Here is a 21,099-nt window from a genome sequence, read left to right on the forward strand (position 1 = left end):
GGGTTATTTGTGTATCCATAAAAGAAAATGATATTGTAAAGTTAACTAAGTTTTTTAGTATGTTGGAGAATTCAGCAGCCTCTAGACAAGACAGAACTGATTTACTGTACCTACACCCAAAGGGTAAAATCCTGGGTCTGATTATCTGAATATTAAATTGCTCGACACCTTTAAATGTGATAATTACAGTATTTTATACAGTATTAATGATAGTTGTGAAAGTGTGTGGAAAGTGATAGTTCCTTGTGAAAATTAATTTTATATTATTGTATTTCCAAATGGGGCACAACATGTTTGCAAAACAACAGCAGGACTGCTTGAAAAATGCAATGTTACTAGTAACTTGTTAACCTTAATATCCTGTTCTGCATCATCTGGACTGCATTATCTTTCCAAACAACAACATTTTTATTGAAATAAAAATTAACAGGTTACGCTTGATAAACTTTATAGGCAATTAGTTCAGTTTTTCATGTTAATGGAAAGCATATTGCACATGGGAAACATTAAAAAGTATTGGTAGGGTAAAGACATTATAATGACCTTAACATGTATTATTTTATATGATTTATGACATACATATAATATACATATTAAGAATGCCCCTCCAATGCAACAATGACATGCAGTTCCGTATATTCAGACATTCCGTAACAGTAAAAGAGATTAAATCATACAGTGCAAAAATCAATCATGTTACAGCACTGTGATGGGAATCTCATGTATTCTAAGGTGATGAAAATTAGCTAAATTTATTCAAGAGCAAACCCATTGAATAGTAATATTGTATAGTTCTCCTACAGAGTCTGTCCCTGCCTGTCTGCCCATGAGTTTGAATTTTTTCCCCAACAGCCTGATGCCAAGGGTAAGATATACATCTGTCTAATTTCTTGCTTGTCAGCCCACCATCTGGTGCACCATCAACATTAAAGACAGGGAAAATGGTATCACATTGTCAATCACACACACACACACACACACACACACACACACACACACACACACACACACACACACACACACACACACTAGTGTAGAAGGCACAAGTTATGGAGGCCATAGGTGACATCTTACAAACAAATTGGTCAATTTTGTTTACTTTTCAGTGTGATGGTTTTTATCAGGTTTGGTATGACTAGAGTTGTGAAGCCCATTCTCAAGTCCCCAATTCAGTCTTGTGGGATTGTCTGCTCTCATTCAAGGCAATGTTAAGGTATATATATACACACACACACACACACACATATATATATATATATATATATATATATATTTTTATTTATTTATTTTTATTTTAATACGCTTTTTTATATTAATATTGTCTCTGCTGTTCCCCTCAGCTCTGTGGATCTTTATAGCTTCTTTCAGCTCATTGTTTTGGCTGTCTGGCCTGTAACTTTATTGTTTGGTTCACTTTCACCAGCACTGTTTTCAGCCATAGCTGTTTTCAGTGCTTGCCTCCAGTTGCTATACTTCTGGGTAAACACAGGATATGTCTCATACATCAGAGAGTGATAAAAGAAGTTGGTGAACATGAACTTGAGTCACATCGTATACATTTTCTTCAGCAATGGTGCTTTTTTTTTAACAATGAATACAACAACTCCCCTGACACTTCACGACATCATCAAACTTGTTATTGTTTTGATGTGAGAGACCCCTTAGCACATAATGTACATTCAAAAGGTTGTATGTCAATGTTGTGAGTTTATTTCTGAACACTTTGTGCTCAAAAAAAGACCCACAAAAAAGGTTTTCAGTGAGATTCAGCTTATCTCTCCCTTAATCTCCTTTGCTCAGTACTGTCTCATTTGGCTTTTTTGAACCTTGTAAAAATACTATTGGGAACTACTGGAAGAACTTAATGAGCAAAGGCAACTGAAAAGAGGAACGATTTCACTCCTTCCTTTCTTTTCAAAAGCAACCTCCTCAAGGTCTCAAATGTAGAGGCTGTATATTTTAAAGCAGCCTCTTCACATCTGAATGGCGCCTTTATTTCTTTTGACAGTGGTTTGGGTGGGCAACAACAACCACTGCTATAGTTTCAGTGCCATTGTTTGGTACAAGGACAGTTCAAGAAAAATGGCCATTAGTGTTTCTCCTTGAAAAAAGCCTTTTTAGACCCACTCTAAAAGAAATCGTCCCAACAAGTTGGACATGTCACCAGCTGCTACACTAAAAACACATTATATAAAGGTGTTGTTTAAAATGTAATTAAGCCTTCTTTTGAGCATTGGGTCAATTAGTCCTCACATTATGGCTGGTTATTAAACCTGCTTCTTGTGTGAGAACCTCAATGCATTCTGTCCCTGGACAATCTTCCTTTGTCCGTGGGCCACAGGGTGTTAAATATACTAGTGTGAACTAATGGGGAAGTCTAAGTCAATCACACAAGAAAATTGCCTAATGACTGTTACATTATCCACTGACAGCAGTCATGAACAGGTGTTAACGTCTTACTGCCAGCTGTTAATAGCTGGTGGGTCTTGTGATCCTTAACTTTGCACATGTTGTCTTCAAAGTGTTGTGTTGAGCGCTGTCACAGAAATATATCAGAAAACAGTACTGAGAGAAAGTGTTTACTTCTACATGCACATAATGTGCATGCATTTGCTTGCTTCTCAATGCGTCTTTCATTTTAGTCTTAATTCTATTGCAGGTGACAGAGACACGGACGGGGCCACTGGGATGCAGTAGCTATGACAATCTGGACTCAGTTAGCTCAATCCTCCTGCAGAGCCCTGAGAGCAAGCTTCATCTACAAGGTAAACAAACCCAGCATATCAATATTTTCTAACTCCATGTTGGCCTCTAAAATTAAAGGCGATCTATTGTCATACATGAAATGCTCTTAGTCTGTGCCTCCTCAAAAATTGGAATGTCAGTGCATTTTTTAATTGGAACTGGGATAGATTTATTCTCCAAATCCCATCTGGGAATTGGGATATGATTCTTATAGATGTCTGTGTTCCAACATGTTAAGTCGCTCTTCAAAAACAGGCCTACATTTAAAACAGTTGCACGGACTGTGCACACATGAGAGCAGAAACTAGCACTCTCCATGGTACAATATATAATTAGACAATTAGAACAGCTTGCAAAGGTATTTCTATACTTTAGTCAATCAGAATGAATCTCAAGAATGTACTCAAGATATGAACAAGTCACTTTTCATTAGGTTTCCTTGATATTACAAAATCAATCCATATGTCACTCACGTCAGTTGATGCAAATGGCAACTTTTACTCATTAGTGGCTATGTTCTTTTAAGTGAAAACAGTTCTGCCTTAAACATTAAGACACATAATAATTAGCCTGAGAGAAGGAATTGCATGCAGTGACAGCCACCCTGGGGTAAAAAGAGTGATGAAAGACTGTGTAACTGCGGTCAAGTGTTTGAATAGAGTGATTGGTTCTTTGATTTATTTGAGTTTACGCAGGTTATTAAAACCAGTTTGAGAATCACAGAGGCTTATTTCCAATCCAACCCACACTCCCTCCTTTTCCCTTTTAGAAAGGGATCATTACTCGTCCTCTAAAATCAGAGAACTAAGTGGTTTGTCAAAGAAACACTTTTAAGTCTTTCACTGCCACTTACTCAAAGGACTCTATAGGTTTTCAGAAAAGCTTTATTGTCATGCACCAATTGTGTTAGCCTTGCTCTTTGAAGACTGTTTTTTAACCCATCTGATAGATGACAAGCTTGGGAAAGATTTGTTCTTTTGGCTTGATAATATCCCCAAAAGAATGGGAAAGCTTTTCCGATTGGTCTCTAGCTTAGAGTTCTGTATTAGACCAAATTATATTGGTGTGTGTGTTTATGCATTTTGCGTGTGGGCGAAGGGTGAGGGGAGGTGTTGAGTGTTCTCCTGAAAATGTGTTCTTTTAAGAGCAATTATTGTTTCTGCCTTTAATTAGAAAGACAGCTTATGGTGTAACTTCTTCAACAATCACAGTGCTCTTCATAGTGCTCTTCAAAGTGATAGCACTTCACACAGCCCATGGAGAGGCATGTAGTCAATGGAGGGCTTTTAAGGTCTATGCTGCTCAAATATATTTATAATGAGATCCAATCATTTAATTCACCCTACAGTTTTCTTTCTGTCATGAAAACCAGTGTAAGTGTAACACTGTGACATATTTTATACATTGGTAAACCATCCATTCCTTACAGATCATGCCAGCCATGTGCATTTATAAAGACTTTGTCCCCCTACTCATATAAAACTGGCATAGGATAAACCTTTTCATTCAATTAGGTCACAGGCTCTGGTCTGCATTGAGTCTCATGTTAGGATTAATGCTTCTGATTTTTTTCTGTAGTTCACAGTCAATTCAGTCAACTTCAAAGTCCAGGGACCAACAGGGGTCCTTGAGTGCGTTGTAGGGGGTCCCCAGCAAAAAGAGGAATAGAATATTTTAACCGCTATCACATTTTTTCAAAATTGGGACAAGGAAAGAAATAGGGTTGGCCATTTTGATTGATTGTAATATATAATGATCGTAGTTTGATCATTGACTATGAAGACTATAATTTTCAAAACTAAAATTAATTTAAATAAATACTCTGAGGGGATTCCTTAAGAAAAATCTTCATAATTTAGGGATCCATGGTTTAATGCCCATCTATTGTAGGGGTCCTTGATATTAAAATGTTCTAGATGGGTTCTCTATTTTTGAAAGATATGCACTTATATTAAGATACATGAGGCTATGTTCCTACGCCATTTTCCTCTCTGTCAACAAACACAAGCAGATGGCAGAAGCACAGAGATGGTCTGTACTTTGATATGTTTATCAGTGCTCCCAGCATCTAACAGCATTTGAAATCTCAAAATGACATTCAGTTCTTCAAAAATCTCAGTCTTAAAACCTTGGTGGGTGTTCATCAAATTATACATTGATTAACACATTATTTTATGAAGTGCTTAAGCATTTAATTATTTATTTTTATACAAAATACATGAATAATTAAATATTTTTCTCAAAAAAGAATAACTTTTCCTGAATAATTGTTGTTTCTGTGTTATTAAAATGTACTACCGTCAACGGCGTGGCATGGCTAAATGTTTGGTTTAGTGAGGCATGGCTAGGTTGGTGTTAAGTGGCTGGGTGCTAGGAGCTACTTCTTATAGTTGTTGCAAGGGTGTTGCTGTGGTGGTTTAAACGTTTGTTTGGGCATAGCTAGGCTCTTGCTAGGGTGTAGAAAATTGCAAAAGTAATGGTTGAGCAATTGTGAACATGTGAACCTTGGTTCCAAAGGCAGCTTGATATTCTTTTATTCATACAAAACACAGTTAGATTCCCTGACAGATTTACTGTACCCCTGGCTGGTCTTTAAAGTCAATGCCCAAAAATAACAGCTTTAACAGCATTGTCCTGTTCTTTGTCAACACGCCATAAATGGACTTCACACACCATCCCTTGAGGAGAAAGACATTGGCTGGGTCTGCAACTGCTTTTATAAGCTCTCAGCATATCTAATGAACACCCACCATGTGTCTCATTTTCAAATGCCTATTGACCTTTTACCAGGCAATTGGCTAAAATGCAAAGTTTTGGCATTTAAACTGTGGGGAGGAGTCACATCTGGCCAAAGTGGAAGATCACAGACCACTCGCAGCACTATAATGTGCAAAATATGCACATCATGCAACATTTTGGTTGAAATAATTTTTATTTTATTTTACAGTAATCACTGAACACAGTCTTTATTATATATTTTTGAGACAAACCTTAAAAAGAAAATCCCAGTGTGGATGTACCACCGAAAAGAGCGTCAACACCAAGGCTATTACTTCTACATACTGTTGAGTTTTCTGTGTGGTGTGTTTATTCTACCTGGGTATGATTTAATGATTTTGAAATGTGCAGTTATGACTTTTGGGACACAGGATGAAGTTCAAATAAACATGCTGAACTTGAGTCCACAGTGCACAACCACCTCACTATTTGAAATGTTTTGTGTGTTCAGTCAATACAGAACTGAAGGGAAATGCACATCTATTCCCGTGAGGTAATGGCTCACAGGTAGACATCAAAGGACAAAGGAGAGAGCTGCAAACTCTCAATAATTTTATTTTTAACTCTTCTGCACATATTTTTTATCATAAGAAAGAAAGAAAACACATCTTCGGAGTGACATACAGTCATATGTAGAGATATGTGGTGTTCAGGAGAAGCTTCAAATCAATGAATTCACAAGACAATCAGCTTGACCATAGGAAGGTTATTCAGGCTTCCAGCATCAGTATGTCCGTGTCTTAGAGTCAGAAAATGCAATACAGAACTTGTTCATAGCTTATGGAAAACTGACATTTTGGACATATATGGTTTTCACAGGTCACCCAGATGATTTGTAGTTTTGTAGAGAAGGAAAAATAAACTAAACTAAAAGTGCATCTCTGTCCTCTTTGCTCCACTGTGTTTAACCAAACCATTTTATGACATAAAGTACAAAAAAAGTCTGCACTCACAAAATTGGTCCAAAGGACCAAAAGATTTTTTTTTCATGTATCAGGACAGAGAAAATAATGCAGCACAAATGTTTGAGCTTTCAGACTAAGGCTTCTTCAGTTTGCTCTCAAACTAAAGAAGGCCTCTGGCCACTTTGTCGGGTTAATCCTTACTGAAATGTTCACTGGCTAACAGAAATGAGAGAGATTAGCCAATATAGTTGGAACACAATACGCTGTCTAGCCCTTGCTAAGTGAGAATAACCAAGTATGAAGTATAGTCTGACTGACTAATTGACCTGAATTTAGGTCCTGACATTTGAATACATTTGGGGTACATAAGAAAATCTTTTTGAAACAGCCGTCTAAATCCCCCTTTTTTTTTTAGAAGGTGTAATTGCAGAATCACATACGGTGTGCATCATTTTCTCTTTGTGTGATTCAGTTGATATTTTACAATGGTGTGTGTGATCTCCCACCCACTGGAGCAATTTCTGATGAACTGAGATAAACAATGTCAAGAAGTACATTTTGTCAGCTTTTTCGCAAATTTTTCTTTCTCAGTTTGTGTGAGTCTAAAATTGTTCTTTTAGAAACCTTTTTCACCATGTTGCTTTATCTTTCCCCTATTCAGCCCATTTGTCTTTTCTGCCTGTTTCCATTTTTTCACTGCCAGTATGATTTCCCTAAATCTGCAGACAGGTGATCCATATTTTGGACATTAAACATACTTTCTGATTGTCTTTGACCAGCTGTTAAGTGTTGATAAAAACCTGTTTTGTATAATGCTGCTGCACCCTGTTCATCTTTTAGAAATGAGAATAAACTCATAAAACCTTAATTTAGACTAGCTATTTTAATTGCTTATGAATTAAATAAGGGGGTCATATTAGTATGCAGCACCATGTGAGTTACAACAAGGATGCAGTAATAGAAAACCCACTCCATTTCATTCTTCTAATTAAACTTTTAATCATGCCTTTTTCTTTCCCACTTGTTTTCTCCGCTCCAAACCTCAGCACTTTATCTACCTTGAGGCATAAGCGTAAGTGCAAAACTTTGTTAGAAAATATACACAACAAAATGATTACAAACCTGTAACCAAACATTTTTACTGCTTTTTGAGTGATTAGCTTTGGCAGAGTGAGAATGGTCTGAAACAGCATTCCGGTTTAAATTAACAAGCAAGAAAGAAGCAAGCTGGTGAATTAAGTTGTGGTCAGATTTCTCCTGGAGACACTTTTGACTTTCTTTCCAAAATAACAGAATTTTTAAAAGGGAATGATTTTTTTCTCTCCTTCTCACCCCTGTGGTCCGCTCTTTGTCAGCTGGTGGGGCTGCAAGCCACAGATAACACAATGCGGATATGACACTCCCTGGATATTCCCTCTGCTTTCACTTAGATTTAGATTAGAACGCTGTAGTGGACTCTGACATCAAGGGAGCTACCTATCAAAGCCTAAACTCAGTCCTCTTCTCTCCTGCAGTTTTGCTTTGTGAAATGTTTGGCAAATTAACCAACACTTTCTGCTTTCTCCACTTATTTTTCCTTTTTTTCCTGACAATCATCAAATTAGAGATGGCGCTGGAACTATTTTTTCACTTTAGATTTCATGCATGACTTAGCAAAGCTTTGATCTATCACACATTAAACTTTTGCGTTATTTAAACTTAATATGACTCTGGGGATTTTGGTTTTTGGCATGTTTAGCACCTGAGTTCATACTATATGCACAGTCTTATTGGCAGCTTAATACAGCACAAGAAGGCATCAGGATATTTTATTAGCACAGGCTATTTGTGGATATGCAAGAAGAACTCATTGATCCTGAACAAGGCTCTGCCTCTGTCACCCAACATGAATTACAGTATAACCTTACACACACTGATGTCACTGAACATGATATAATCAACCTATTCTGAATCACAAATTATCAGCTGGACCAAAGACATATTCTGCATATGTAACAAAATCCATAAATGTGAACCCACTCTACATTTTTAATGGATCCTGTGATTTATTAGAACATAGACATGTTTTAAGAACTCGGTCTGTTTATCCTCTCAAGTTCAATCTGAATGAAAGATCCACGCTATTTAGCTTTACCACAATTGGGATTTAAATACACTTTTGTTCTCTCACATTAATTTGTTCTCTGTTTGTTTGTCCTCTCTCCAGGCTAAAGCTTAGAAACCCAATGATATTGGTTTTGGCTGGATTCTCACTTTCTGCTTCCACTGGGACATAGAAGTAAAAATAGTTTATTGAGGGGTGAGAATTAAATGAAAGAAGGAATTAGCATGAGGTAGTTAAATGGTCAGGATTTTCATTGCTTACTTAAACTTATTATACAGTCTGTTGTAGGTGGTAGAGAGAAAGAAGTTACATTTTTATTTTATTCTAATATCCTACTTTCATGCCATCTGTTGTATTTATCATTGATTACCTTATTTGAATTGGTGGTATTTTTTTAAATAGCAAAACAGCAGGGACTTTCAGTATATTATGAAGAAGATTGGAATATTGTTGGTGTAATTTGATATCCAACACAAATAGAGAAAACACGCACTGGGGTTTGAAAATAGCAAATTGGTTACCTATATTAACCGGGCCAAAGAAAGATAAAAGACCCTGGAACCTCGACAAGCCATTACCTTGCAAGGACCCAATCACCTCCAATATGGCTGTCATAAATTAGCACCAAAACAAAAGCAAACTAATTTGCTTCTTTCAATCCCCACTGCATGCGTTCTCTCTTTTCTCTTTTCTCCAGTTTCCTCAACAGCCTATCTTGGAAGAGCCATGAGCCTATCTTGGAAGATTTATGAATATGTTAGAATAGCCTGAGCCAACAGTTTTCAAAGTGGTGAAGTGAAAATAAATTAAACTGGCCCTGTAGGCAAGTCGTGCGGAGAGTGATGAATTAGATACTCATTGCTCTGTCGCTCGATGCCTGTCCCTCTTTACAAGTGAAAACGCTGCAAACATTATGGGGAAGACAAACAAACATACAAATCAATTAAGTTGTTTTTGATGACAGACTTGTTGAAAAATTGATTTGGACACTAAAGTATATCAGTAAACACAATGTCCTTGGTTACCAGAGAATAATTTACTGAAGGAAAATCTTTGGTGCAAAACATGGAGAGCAAATGTTGAATGAGCACAACAATAAACACACAGAGGCAATTTCATCATCTTCTCTTTCTATTTGACTCAATTGCACTCTGCCGTGCTCTGCATCTTTCTACAGACAAAACATAGCCTGGTCTGTTTAGCTTTTTCTTTCTGAAACCTGAACACAATACAAAACTAAAAACTATTTCATGATAAAGATTATTTTTACTTAGAAATTGTGGTGTTCCTTGGACAACTCTATATCTCATGGATTATCACAGAAGTGGTCTGAGGTATTGAACCACCTCCTAGACAGGCCAATGCTTTGGACCGAGGCAACGGATTCCTTTATGAAAACATGCATCCTTCTGCCCAGAGAACTGATAACGCAGGATCATTCCCATCAAGATGGATGGCTGCACACATTTTTTCACTTCTCTCTAACATGCTGAAAACCCGGTACCTGATGAAATCTTTCCATGTTGACCTGGAGGTCAGCATTCAATTGGAAGTGGTCAATCAAGAGTGAGTTTCCATTTGGGCCAGCATGACCATAAATCTCCCCCCCCCCACTTGCCCTTGCCAGCTGCAGGCTGCCATTTCAGCAAGTGCCATCGTTTTCCACTCAGTCTTTTTTCTCCCTCTGACAGACTGAATTTCATCTATTGATTGGGGGTTTCTTTACTTTATCTTCTTTGGTATTTAGAGGGGGCCCTTGCAGAACTGTTTTTACAAACGCTTTGTGTAACATGGAATTTAACTTGTGGGATATAATGGGTGCTTGTATAGTAAGGGTAATATGATGTATGTATATTTGTCTTACACTGTAGTTAAAAACTAATTATAACCAATAATACTTTGGTGTAAATATATATATATATATGTATAAATTATTTACAGTAGACTAGCAAGATTAGGACAGTTAAATAACAAAATAGGCCACCCACAAAATATATCTTGTGTCTCTCAATTTTGGGTTACTACACAACTATTTGTTTGTGAATAAGCAGATTGTTCATTTGGAGCAAAGAGCAAATTACGTGCCTCCCAATACAAATAGATTAGCATTCTTTCTGTATTTAAGGATGTTTGATGTAATTTCTGTGATGTGGGCTTTTGATCTTGGACGTGTATACAACATATCTTGACACTTTTAGGGCAGTTGTATCTTTTATAGCTGAAATGGAAATGTCAGACCTTGTCATACGTCTCTCCTCCCCCTCTCCAGGGTTCTTGTAAAACATGTGATTTCTGCAAGAGCTTGCAAACGCTGTGTATGTGTGCTCTTACATGACTTTCTGTCTGTGTGCGTGCACATGAATGTGTGACACTAGTACAATATCTCACCAGCCGAGGCCCTACTGCTACTGCTGTGCAGGGACACATGGCAGCACATGACGGAACAGCTTGAACAGTGCAACTGAAGCGCACAAGCAGCCAACAGCAACCACGTAACATATTTTTAAACACAGCTAATAACCAGTGTGTTTGCTTTGCTAATTCAAAACAAAATTATTAAATTCAACTTGCATGGACTAACACTTTGAGGGCATTAGTCATAAAAAATAAAAATAAAAAAAATTATTAAAAAATGCATTCATCATACTGTGATCTTGCAGACAGGAAAAAAAGAAGAAAAGTAATCACTAACTTACTTTTACTCTGACTCAACTTGTGTGTCTGTGTCCGGTGTGCAGCACAACTGGCAATAACTCAGCACCACGGAGAGCTCATCTACCTCTCCAGACTGCCTGCCCTCCTCAATCCAGCAATTGCTTCAACATGCAATTTCAGCAATTCCATTTTTTCAGGAAGCAGGAGCAGCAAGCCCTGAATGCCAAGACCATTTTTGTATGTAATTTATGCTTTTACAGTGATTACCGCACCTGCAGCCTTCCTTGCTTTTTGTGTTAAGAATATGAGTAAGTGGGTTTCTTCAAAGCTCACACTATAGATATTGTGTGAAACACATTGTGTTTCGCAAGTATTTCTGTTCAACACAGATAGAGTAGGGTGTATCACATATGCATATGCACACTGTATGTTAATATGTTCTAAGAAATGGGATTTGCCACTTCTCTGTTGTTTTGCTGTTTCAAATATATGCATGTCTAAGTGTCAGTGTACCAAACAAATCCCCAAAACCTCACCAGAGCATTCAAGAGTGAAAAAATGAATTGCTTTGTGATGCACTTTGGACAAGGATATTTGAGATGGAAATATTAAATTGTTTCCACACACAAATACTTAAATAAGACTGTACAACGAAATTTCGAGTCGGTCTTATTTGATGACACAGGCTGCCTTTGAGTGTGCTGAGAACATTTATGATAATCTACGATAATCTACTCAGCACAAACACAGCAACACATTATCCATTTGAATGCTAAGTACACCTCATTCAGAAAATGCTAACATATTCTGAGAGCTGAGAATAGCTCCAGTGGAACATGTTATCCTCTGTCAGGCCCAACACACACACTGTCAAAGTCCTAAAGCGCTTTATGTAAAGAAATGAAAAGTGGATAAATAGCTACTTTAGCTGCACCTTTACCTCTTAGTTGTGGAAGAGGGGCCCTCAAGTGAAATGGGCCAACACAGCAAATCTTAAAGCTACATGCCCCCTCAGTTTTAAATATCTAAGGATCAGCAGGGCAGACCGGGCAGGCCTGGACTGAAGAGAAACAGGCAATCTTCCAGTTCAGAGGTCTTTGGTTTTGTATCATGGCTGCAACGATAACCTCCAATGGTAATTTAATGCCCCCATTGAAGTAATGCACTTTATTGCACCAGTGGATTAAGTAATGATTATTTTGCGAAATTGCAGCCACACAATGGTCAATTAATCTTTAATGAAACTGTAACTTATGAGGCGGAGCGTGGCATTGCAATAAGCAGGCAACTGCTTGCCAAGGCAGTTACAAGCCTCAGTTGCGGCCTATACTCCCCATCTATCACCATGTAAAAATAGAGCACTCTAGAAAGAGACATAATGAAAAGGCAAAGTCACAGTTGCAGAGTCTCAGTTTTTAGCATTCATGGAATGTTTGTGGGCCTATATCGCGCAACGTACGTGAAGGAAATATATCAGCCTCTGATGTATGCAATGAGATTAACTGCCATTTTGAGGTGCTATTTATTTAGAGCAAGCCAGGCATAGGGGTTGCAGGGAATTATGTGCACTGACAGAGCATGAAGTTGGAGGTTATCAAATGGCTGCACGGGAATTCCAATACGCACCTATTCATTATATTGGCAGCTCTTTAATGATGGTAAGTGTAACTCCCTACTCTAAAATCTAGTGTTTTCCTCAACAAATACCTGCCTCAGAGCCATATAAACTGTAGCTTTATGGCCCAATCCTTCTGAATGTTTTCACATGTTACTGCACTAACACAGCAAAGTCACAAAGATAAATGTTTTTACTCTGATTAGTTTCTCATTTCATTTTTGGCCCGAGGGCTCCAATTCTCCTACTCATTCCCCACTGCACTAACAAATGTTGATGGATTTACTTTTATTGCTTGACATAATTTCTACACTGGAGTGGGAGGACAAGACATCAAATTTCCAATACTTGAGTACGTGCTTGGTGGGAGAATGTAGAGGAGAGCAAAAGAGGTGAAGAAACAAGAATGAGGAGAGTGATTGATGGAGTGAATGAGAGCCAAAGGATGATGGGGGACGAGTCAAGGGGCATGTGCATGAGTGTTGCCGGAGTAGGAGTGAGTGTAATGAAGTAAGACAGAAGAGATGTGTACAGAGATGCAGTAAGGTAAGAGGTGGCGAGAGAGAGGCATTGAAAGAGAAGGGACAGAAACATTGAGGGGAGAAGGGAAGTGGAAAACAAGAGATCGCAAGAGTGATAGTGCTGAGCTGAATGTCAGCTTCCCGAACAGTTCCTTCTGCAATTTCCCAGTACCAACACATTGATATCAGAAAAAGAAAATGTGTGTGTGTGTGTGTGTGTGTGTGTGTGTGTGTGTGTCGATGGTAGGGTTGGGGGTATGAGGTATGCGTAGACAGAAGAGAGAAGGAGGGAGGGCTGAGGCATTCGGTGTTATTGTGCACCCGGCCGCTGGCACCAGCACTGTCAGTGAGCAGCGTTGATCCGTGAACTTGCCATCTGGATTCTCCCACAAATCACATTAAAGTTTCAAGCCCAGGAATACATCAAGCTAAATGAATATTGGATCCAGGGGCCGCAGACAGGCCTGATGGAGAAAAAAGCCCTGTGCAACCCAACTCTTTTGTGGTCAGACATGATCCATCCATCCCCTTTACTCCCTCCATCCCTCCCTCCTTCTGTTCCCTTCATCACTGATGGGCAGTGGTTCTGATGAGGTGTAGAGCAGAAGGGAACCTACTGCTACCAAAAAAAGATCTACACATCACAAGGAAAGGTTGTTTGGTTAAAGGAGCAGGAGAGAATTTTCATAGTAGAAAATAGAAAGTGTTATTATGCTGAATAAATGCGGGGGGGGGGTCTGTGGTAGCCTTGTATTTTAAATGAGATTATGATTGCATACAAATATGAAGTCAACTAGCGTCAATAATTGATAAAGTAGCACACATTGTTGCATGAATCTTCTTCATCCTCAAAGGCTATCACTATGACAATGGATGTTGCAGTATGTTTCAGGACCTGCATTTGCTTCTTAATTACCCATGGTTTTTGTTTAGAGTTTGTTGCGGGTGAAAATAAAGAGTGTTAATTGCCACATGCGTATGCATAATAAGAGATACCATTTGACTCCATGACAACACCCTGAAAATGATTCATGTGTTCAGTATGAAATTATATGCTTACTTTCCCTTTCATTCCAGCTGCATTATGTTGATTTTGTATAAATGGATTCGTATTTCCACCCAAAGGTGAAAATAATATGTGAATGGATCATAAAATAATGCAATCATTCATCATTCAATAACATGTTATGTTCTGGTTCCTGGCTGCATATTTTCTGCTGAAGCACTGTTTGTGCTCAAGTAAAACCTATTAAGAAAATATTGCCTCACCAAGATGCTGTTTCATATGAGAAGGAAAAAATCTATTTAGTTCTTTTCCAATCCAGTGGCTTGTAGAGCTAGGGATTTATTTTCCGGGGCCTGGACTGAAGAGAAAGGCTTTACTGTTTGCTGTCCAAGCTTCAATTCTATTAGATCCCCAGGGTGAGATATGGATTGGCTCGGAGTCTAAAAATTATAAATACCTTGTCAGTGGTGAGAGTGAAGAGGTACTTTCAGCTTCAGCCCCAAATTGGCCTCTAGATTACAAATTCAGCTACTGCCATTAGTGTATAATTAGCAGAATGATGCAAAGTTGGGAATGTAAACCAGAAGCAAACACAAATGGTAACACTTATTATGCACTGTGAAACAAAGGAAATTCTGTGCTAAATTAACCAACACGGGGCAAGCGGACACCAATCACTGTTATACATTGTCACATTATAAGTGACCCTCAGCAGGACAGCTTGAGTTGAATTTAGTCAAGCTTTGAAGGAAATCGTCATAGAGAAATAAATGAGTACTCATAACACAAAGCAATCTTTGGGCAGTCAGCCATGTTACTGCCCTTTATCCTATTCTGGTTTCTTTTTTTCTCACAAAGTAGTTTACTACATGTGATTCATTTCTTACTGTAAACACAAGTATACATTCCATATAGTCCATAAAATGATGAAGTCACTGGCCTCACTCAATACTTTTTTGGTTTTCTGCATATTTTTCAGATTAATTTGATCAGATCTTGTTTTGAGGTTTATTGTTTGACACACTTCCATGATATAAACAGCATGATGGCTGCACATTTCAGATTTTGTTTGCTTCACTGATTTCCAACACAAAGAAAATGGAACAAAGATGGCAATTAGTTTTTGTTTTGAATTGTACTTACCTATCAAACACATTATGTTTTACTCAAACCCCTCATTTATCTCTTTTTCAGGTCTGCAAGTCATTTTCCCAGAATACCTGCAGGAGAAATTTGTCCAGTCAGCTCTGAGCTACATCATGTGCAATGGAGAGGGGGAGTACGTGTGCCATGACAACCAGTGCATCTGTCAATGTGCTGACGAGTATCCCCAATGCAACTGTCCCATCACCGACATCCAGATCATGGAGAGCACCCTGTTGGGGATGTCTGAGTCCTGGGCTGCCTCTTACAAAGACTTTGAGAACTCTGGTAAGCTGAAAATCCCTCCTCCTTTTTCAAAGGACAGTAATGGGCACACATGTAGAGCTCAGGCAGTTATGGTAATCTCATAATCTGGCAATTTTCCTTTTTCAATTTTCATTTAGAAACACAATTCATGATTTGGCACAGCCGACTCTACTCAAATAAAAGAAAATTATGTTTTTTTTATGTTCAGTGCAGAGGGTAGTCTAAAACACTCATGGGCCATCTTAAGAATTCACTGACAAATAAGTAACAAGAAGCAATGTTACAAAACCTAACTATTTTGATACTTAGATATGAGGATTTGTTGTATACAAGGAATTAATTACTGCTACACATTCATATGTCAAATGCTCAAATGTCACAGCCAATTTCTCCATTTTCATTAAATGCAAATGCAGACACTAGGGGTGGCAGTAGAATACTGGACACAGTGGGAAAAAGCACACCTCGTGCCCATTTGTTACATGGCATGACACCCTGTTAATCTATTATTTATATGATATAAAAGTGTCCCAATAAAACCTGCCAGCAACAGATAAATATATTTATGTACCATAGAAGAAAGTTAATGTGAGTCATGGAGGTCATTGAGTGCAGTACATCTGTAAAGAGGTGCTTTAAAATGAAGTACGCATGAAGAGGCAAAAAAAAAATATACAAAAAAATCTATTTCTATAAATTAATAACTGTCCGAGGCAACAAAATGCAATTCACATACTCACTAAAATTAGAATTGAAGGAATCAGTGACGTTCTCAGTCAGTCAGAGAGCTGGTGTGGTACAGGGGACCAAACTTTATGACTTTGTCTTTTTGTTTTAGCACAAGCGTTAGTGTTTCCCTGATTTCTAACACTTGAGATAAGATTCAGAACTGCTAAAATATAATATCAGATACATAATATCAGATAATACAAACAGATTTTATTGTATATATCCACAAAAACAAGGAACAATAAATGTCTAATAATAATCATTTTTACGAAAGACTGCTTAAACTAAATGATAGCCATGCTGTTCAATATCCAGTGAGTGGTTACATTCTCAAGCTTGTAAATTCATTTTTAAAGATCTCTCCCACAACTTAAAATGTAATTTAACCGAATGTAATCACTTTTTTATCAGGAGTCAAATGTTTTCACCTTTAGTATTAGTTAAGTAAAATAGTATGGTAAAGAAGATATATCCTGTCAAGATGCTTTTTTTCTGCTCACAGCAATTATGCACAATACCTTCTCTACAAAGACTCCTGTTTCCTCTTGGGAGAAACTTTTTTGACCTTGTCAGTTTCCTTTTGGAGGGAAGGAAAAGAGATGATTTGATTTGTTACGACTGATATCACCATGCACCACCCCCACAGATAATGCATTTTCCACTGCTTGTTCATTGTGCATCTGTCCAAAGAATTGTCACGTCAGATGTTCTACTATACCGTATCTACAGTATGTTTTCCCACTGTGCACTATTGACAACCATTGACTGATCCTCTGGAAAAAAGCTCAGATGTCACACTGATTTAATAAAAGTTTGGAATACATTTGATCCTAAATCTACTAGCCACTACAAGAGTACTCGCTAGTTTAGTTGATTTGGTTCCATACCCTTTTCTCAGACTCTGCATTGACAATGCCTAAGATTAAAGGTTGGGAAACAATATATTTGATTAAACATTTGCGATGTCTGGGACCCAACAAATTGAGAAGTAATGGCATGAGAGGTAAAGTGGGGTTACATTGTGAGAGCTGTAATCTCTAGATAATGATGCTGGATGGCATATGAGAAGAGTCATTCAAGGGACTATGTGCTCTTTAGAAGCTGTATGAAGGAAGGGTTACTTGGTGGCTTTGAAGCTTGTGTGAAATGACTTGGCAACTGTTGAATTGGCATAAGGGAATGACTTGATAATGGAATTTTTTGGTGAGGGAATCAGACAACTCTGAATATTGGGTGCTGGAGACACCTAGCTTTTCTAGGAAAAGAGCGAGGGAGGTAACTTGCATCTCTGAAACTGGGTGGAGGAATATGGCAAGTTCAAAACAGGGGAGGAGAAGAAATCTGGCCTCTTTGAAGAAAAAGGGGGAAGGGAGCTCTGACATGCCTGGGAGGAGAGTGGAGGAAATTCTGACATTTCTCGGCTGTTGCTGAGAAGGAGCTCTTAACTCTGCGGTTAATGCTGTTAAACTGTCTTGGAGAAGTCAGAAGGAGGGTGCTGGCTCACTGTACAGGTGCATTTCTTGTATATGGGGATCTGTTTATTTAAGGTTTGAGTGTGGATAAACTTTGCATTCTCTCCAAGAACAATTGTGTTAACTTCTCCTACAACAACTATTGTTTAGCACCAGGGCACCATGTGCATTAGATTGTGTGTAGGTCTGTATCATCTAAACTATGACAGTATATCGATGAAATGTGAATCCTGAGTAGACAAAGTTATCTTTGTGTCAGGCTGACATTGTTATGGAGATATTTTAAGCATTAAATTGTTCACTCTATTATTTACAACGATGTGCTTAAATTTGTCTTTGGAGATAATAATGAGCTACTCTTGAATCATTTGACTCAATGTTTTCTTAATTAGCACACCAGATAAAAGATTCCTTGTCCTTATTTGAGTTTTAGTAACATCTTCATGCCTATTTTTGCTAAGAATTGGAGCTAGTGTCGAAAACATGGGGCAAAGAGATAGGCTCACGGCCTGTCTCAGTAGACAAGCAAGAATGATCAGAGGCAGCAAGAGGAACATAAGTACAATCATCACCACTGGATGGGACCAAATTTGTTTGGGCAGTGTTCTTCAGTAAGTGTATGAGAGCACAGAGTAAGAGGGTGTTTACTTCACTGAGGGTGTCAATTCTCTGCAAATTCTCACAACAGAAGCAATCTAAGGCAAACCAAAAGCAAACCAAAGACGTCCAACCACATATTAAGGTGAAGTCAGAATTGTGGGTGCTCACTGACCACTGCCACATTTGAAAATATAGAACTGACATTCTTCTTTAAAAAAGTTTCTTTAAAAACTTATATAGGGACCATTTTAAATGATCCTTTTACAGTGTGCCACAGGTAAAAATTGTCCTTATAATAGATTAATAACATACATGAATGCATTAGCATAATACAAAAGTATTAGTTGTTTCCTCATTCAACAGTTCATAAAGGTCCATTCTGACAGAGGTTGTGTGTTGATTAGTGCTGTTGCATTGCTCTTTCTTACTAATCATACAGTCATTTTAGACAGTTTACAATAGACTAAAAGTCTACATTACCAAAAAGATACAACAACACAATCAAGAGTTTTGTCACTGCAAAAAATCCTGCAAACAGTCTGCTGCTTGCTTGTTTGCAATTCTACCCAGGATGCTTAGCTAGATTAGGGGTAAAGAAATAAATGAGTTGAGTGTTTTTGTAAAGCAAGCCCACTCACCAATATTTACACTCCAGCATTTGTTTGAAAACATGGTGGTAGGTTAAAAGATAAAGTTGTTTATATACATATATATATTTATAATATGATATTGATATGGAAACATCACTGTAACTTATTGTACTTAATTAAGTTTGATAATAAATATAAACTGCTCACCTTTACTGATATTTTGTTATTTTGACTTAGAATTAGAATACCTTATACTCTCCACATTTCCCTTTTTCTGTCACGTCACATTCTCTCTAATCCTCATCTCTGTTTTGCTGTCTGCTCTCTCACTCCATCCTTCTGTGTCAACCAGATGAGTTCAAGTCTTTCCTGAAGAGGCTGCCCTCCACTCACTTCCTGCCCATCAGCAGTGTGCATCTCCTGTGGGGCAGCGACTGGGACCTTCAGGCCCGTTACAGGCTCCTTCAGAGTTCCCTCGAGATCCAGCGGCTCAAGATTCAGCGCACTGCCCGCAAGCTCTTTGGCCTCAGCATCCGTTGTCACCACAACCCAAACCACCAGATGCCTAGGGAGAGGTGGGTAGAAATACAACCTCCGGATCATGAAGGAAATTAGATATGGATTTACTCAGGAACATGAAGCAATTTATTTATATTTTTGGATATTTTATTTTCCAAGTGCTGGAAAAGCAGATGCAAAAATGTATCCCACATAGGAGTGACAACTTTCAGCAAAATATATCCTCTGAGATGATGAAGTGGCTTTATTTTGATTGTTGCTTCTTGAAGCATGCACAGTAAGGATGTCATCCATTATATATTTCAACTTATGGTTCTGTTGTTTCTGTCCATCAAGTCAACTTAGTGCTGAGCCTTGCACATGCCCAAAGCACTCTTGCTCACTCTTGTATTTCACATTGCAGTCTAAAAAGAAAATGTAGCTGTGGGAGTTTTCTTGATAGGTCATTGCACACATCTGTCACCGCCTACTGCAGTTGCAGCTTAAGAGCCTTGCTGCAGATGTGCCATGGTGTCAGCACTGCCTGAAATGCCAGGAATTTCCCCATTCGTTCTAGCAAATATCAGAAAACACTGCAAAATATGCAAAGTTCCAGACTGCCACATGAAACGTCCCTAAAACTGTTCTGTATAGGGGATGTCACCATATAAATGGAAACAGAATCCATAAAATATTCATTTAAGTGGTCTGAAAATGAGCAGTTGTCAACCGTCACTGACAGAAAAGGAGCACACCCACATTTGTGTGTGAGAGTTGGCAGAGGTTTGTTCTGAAGTGTTATCAAAGAGCCGCAGTACGCGCTTCCTCTTCCATGGAGTACGCATCAAGGGTGCCTGATGGCACTGGAAATAAGAGCAGCGTGTTTATTTGCTTGCTTGTGTGAGACAGCTTTGCATTAGATGGAGGACTTATTTGTTTTTATCACATTTGTTTGTGTGTGTGTGTGTATCTGTCACTTTGCATACATGTGTGAGTGGGGTATAAGTGGTTTATAGCTCACACAGGGGTTCTAAACAATGCTTCATTGTTATGTTTTCATGGTCTACTGAAAATAATTTAGTTTTATTTCATCCTAAGTATCATTAATTCACTATTATGTCATACTTTAATGTCTAATAAAAACTAACAATAATGTTATCAATATTTAATTGTATTATAAGAGGTACTATATTAAAAGGCTTTTTTATCACCTATTTGTGAGTTTGCCCAATGCATGTGTATAGTCAGTATAGTCCTAAGATCTACCTGTTTCTTCCTTTGTCCCTGATTCAAGAAAAATGCCCCATCATCGACGAGGACTCCAACCCTCACCTCTCCTCTGGGCAGCATATAACAGCTGATCAGAGGATGAGGGAATTGAGGCAAAGCTGAAGGCCCATAAAGCATCAGCCCAAGTGTTTTCAAGTTGTGTGCCAGCCACCTCAGGGAGGCCTTCCAGCACATATTCAAC

General features: G+C 38.2%; 1 protein-coding gene across 1 annotated transcript in view; it reads left to right on the plus strand.

Annotated features, from left to right (window-relative positions):
• The window catches only part of brinp1 (bone morphogenetic protein/retinoic acid inducible neural-specific 1), a 111,136-nt gene that overhangs the window by 78,652 nt on the left and 11,385 nt on the right, over window positions 1-21,099 (plus strand). The window contains exons 5-7 of the mRNA XM_051412893.1: window positions 2,660-2,765; window positions 15,524-15,760; window positions 19,483-19,705. Coding sequence (XP_051268853.1) covers window positions 2,660-2,765; window positions 15,524-15,760; window positions 19,483-19,705 — 566 coding nt within the window. The remainder of the gene's footprint in view (window positions 1-2,659; window positions 2,766-15,523; window positions 15,761-19,482; window positions 19,706-21,099) is intronic.

The sequence above is a fragment of the Dicentrarchus labrax genome, unplaced genomic scaffold (genome assembly GCF_905237075.1).
Source record: "Dicentrarchus labrax unplaced genomic scaffold, dlabrax2021, whole genome shotgun sequence".
In the NCBI taxonomy this organism is placed as follows: Eukaryota; Metazoa; Chordata; class Actinopteri; family Moronidae; genus Dicentrarchus; species Dicentrarchus labrax.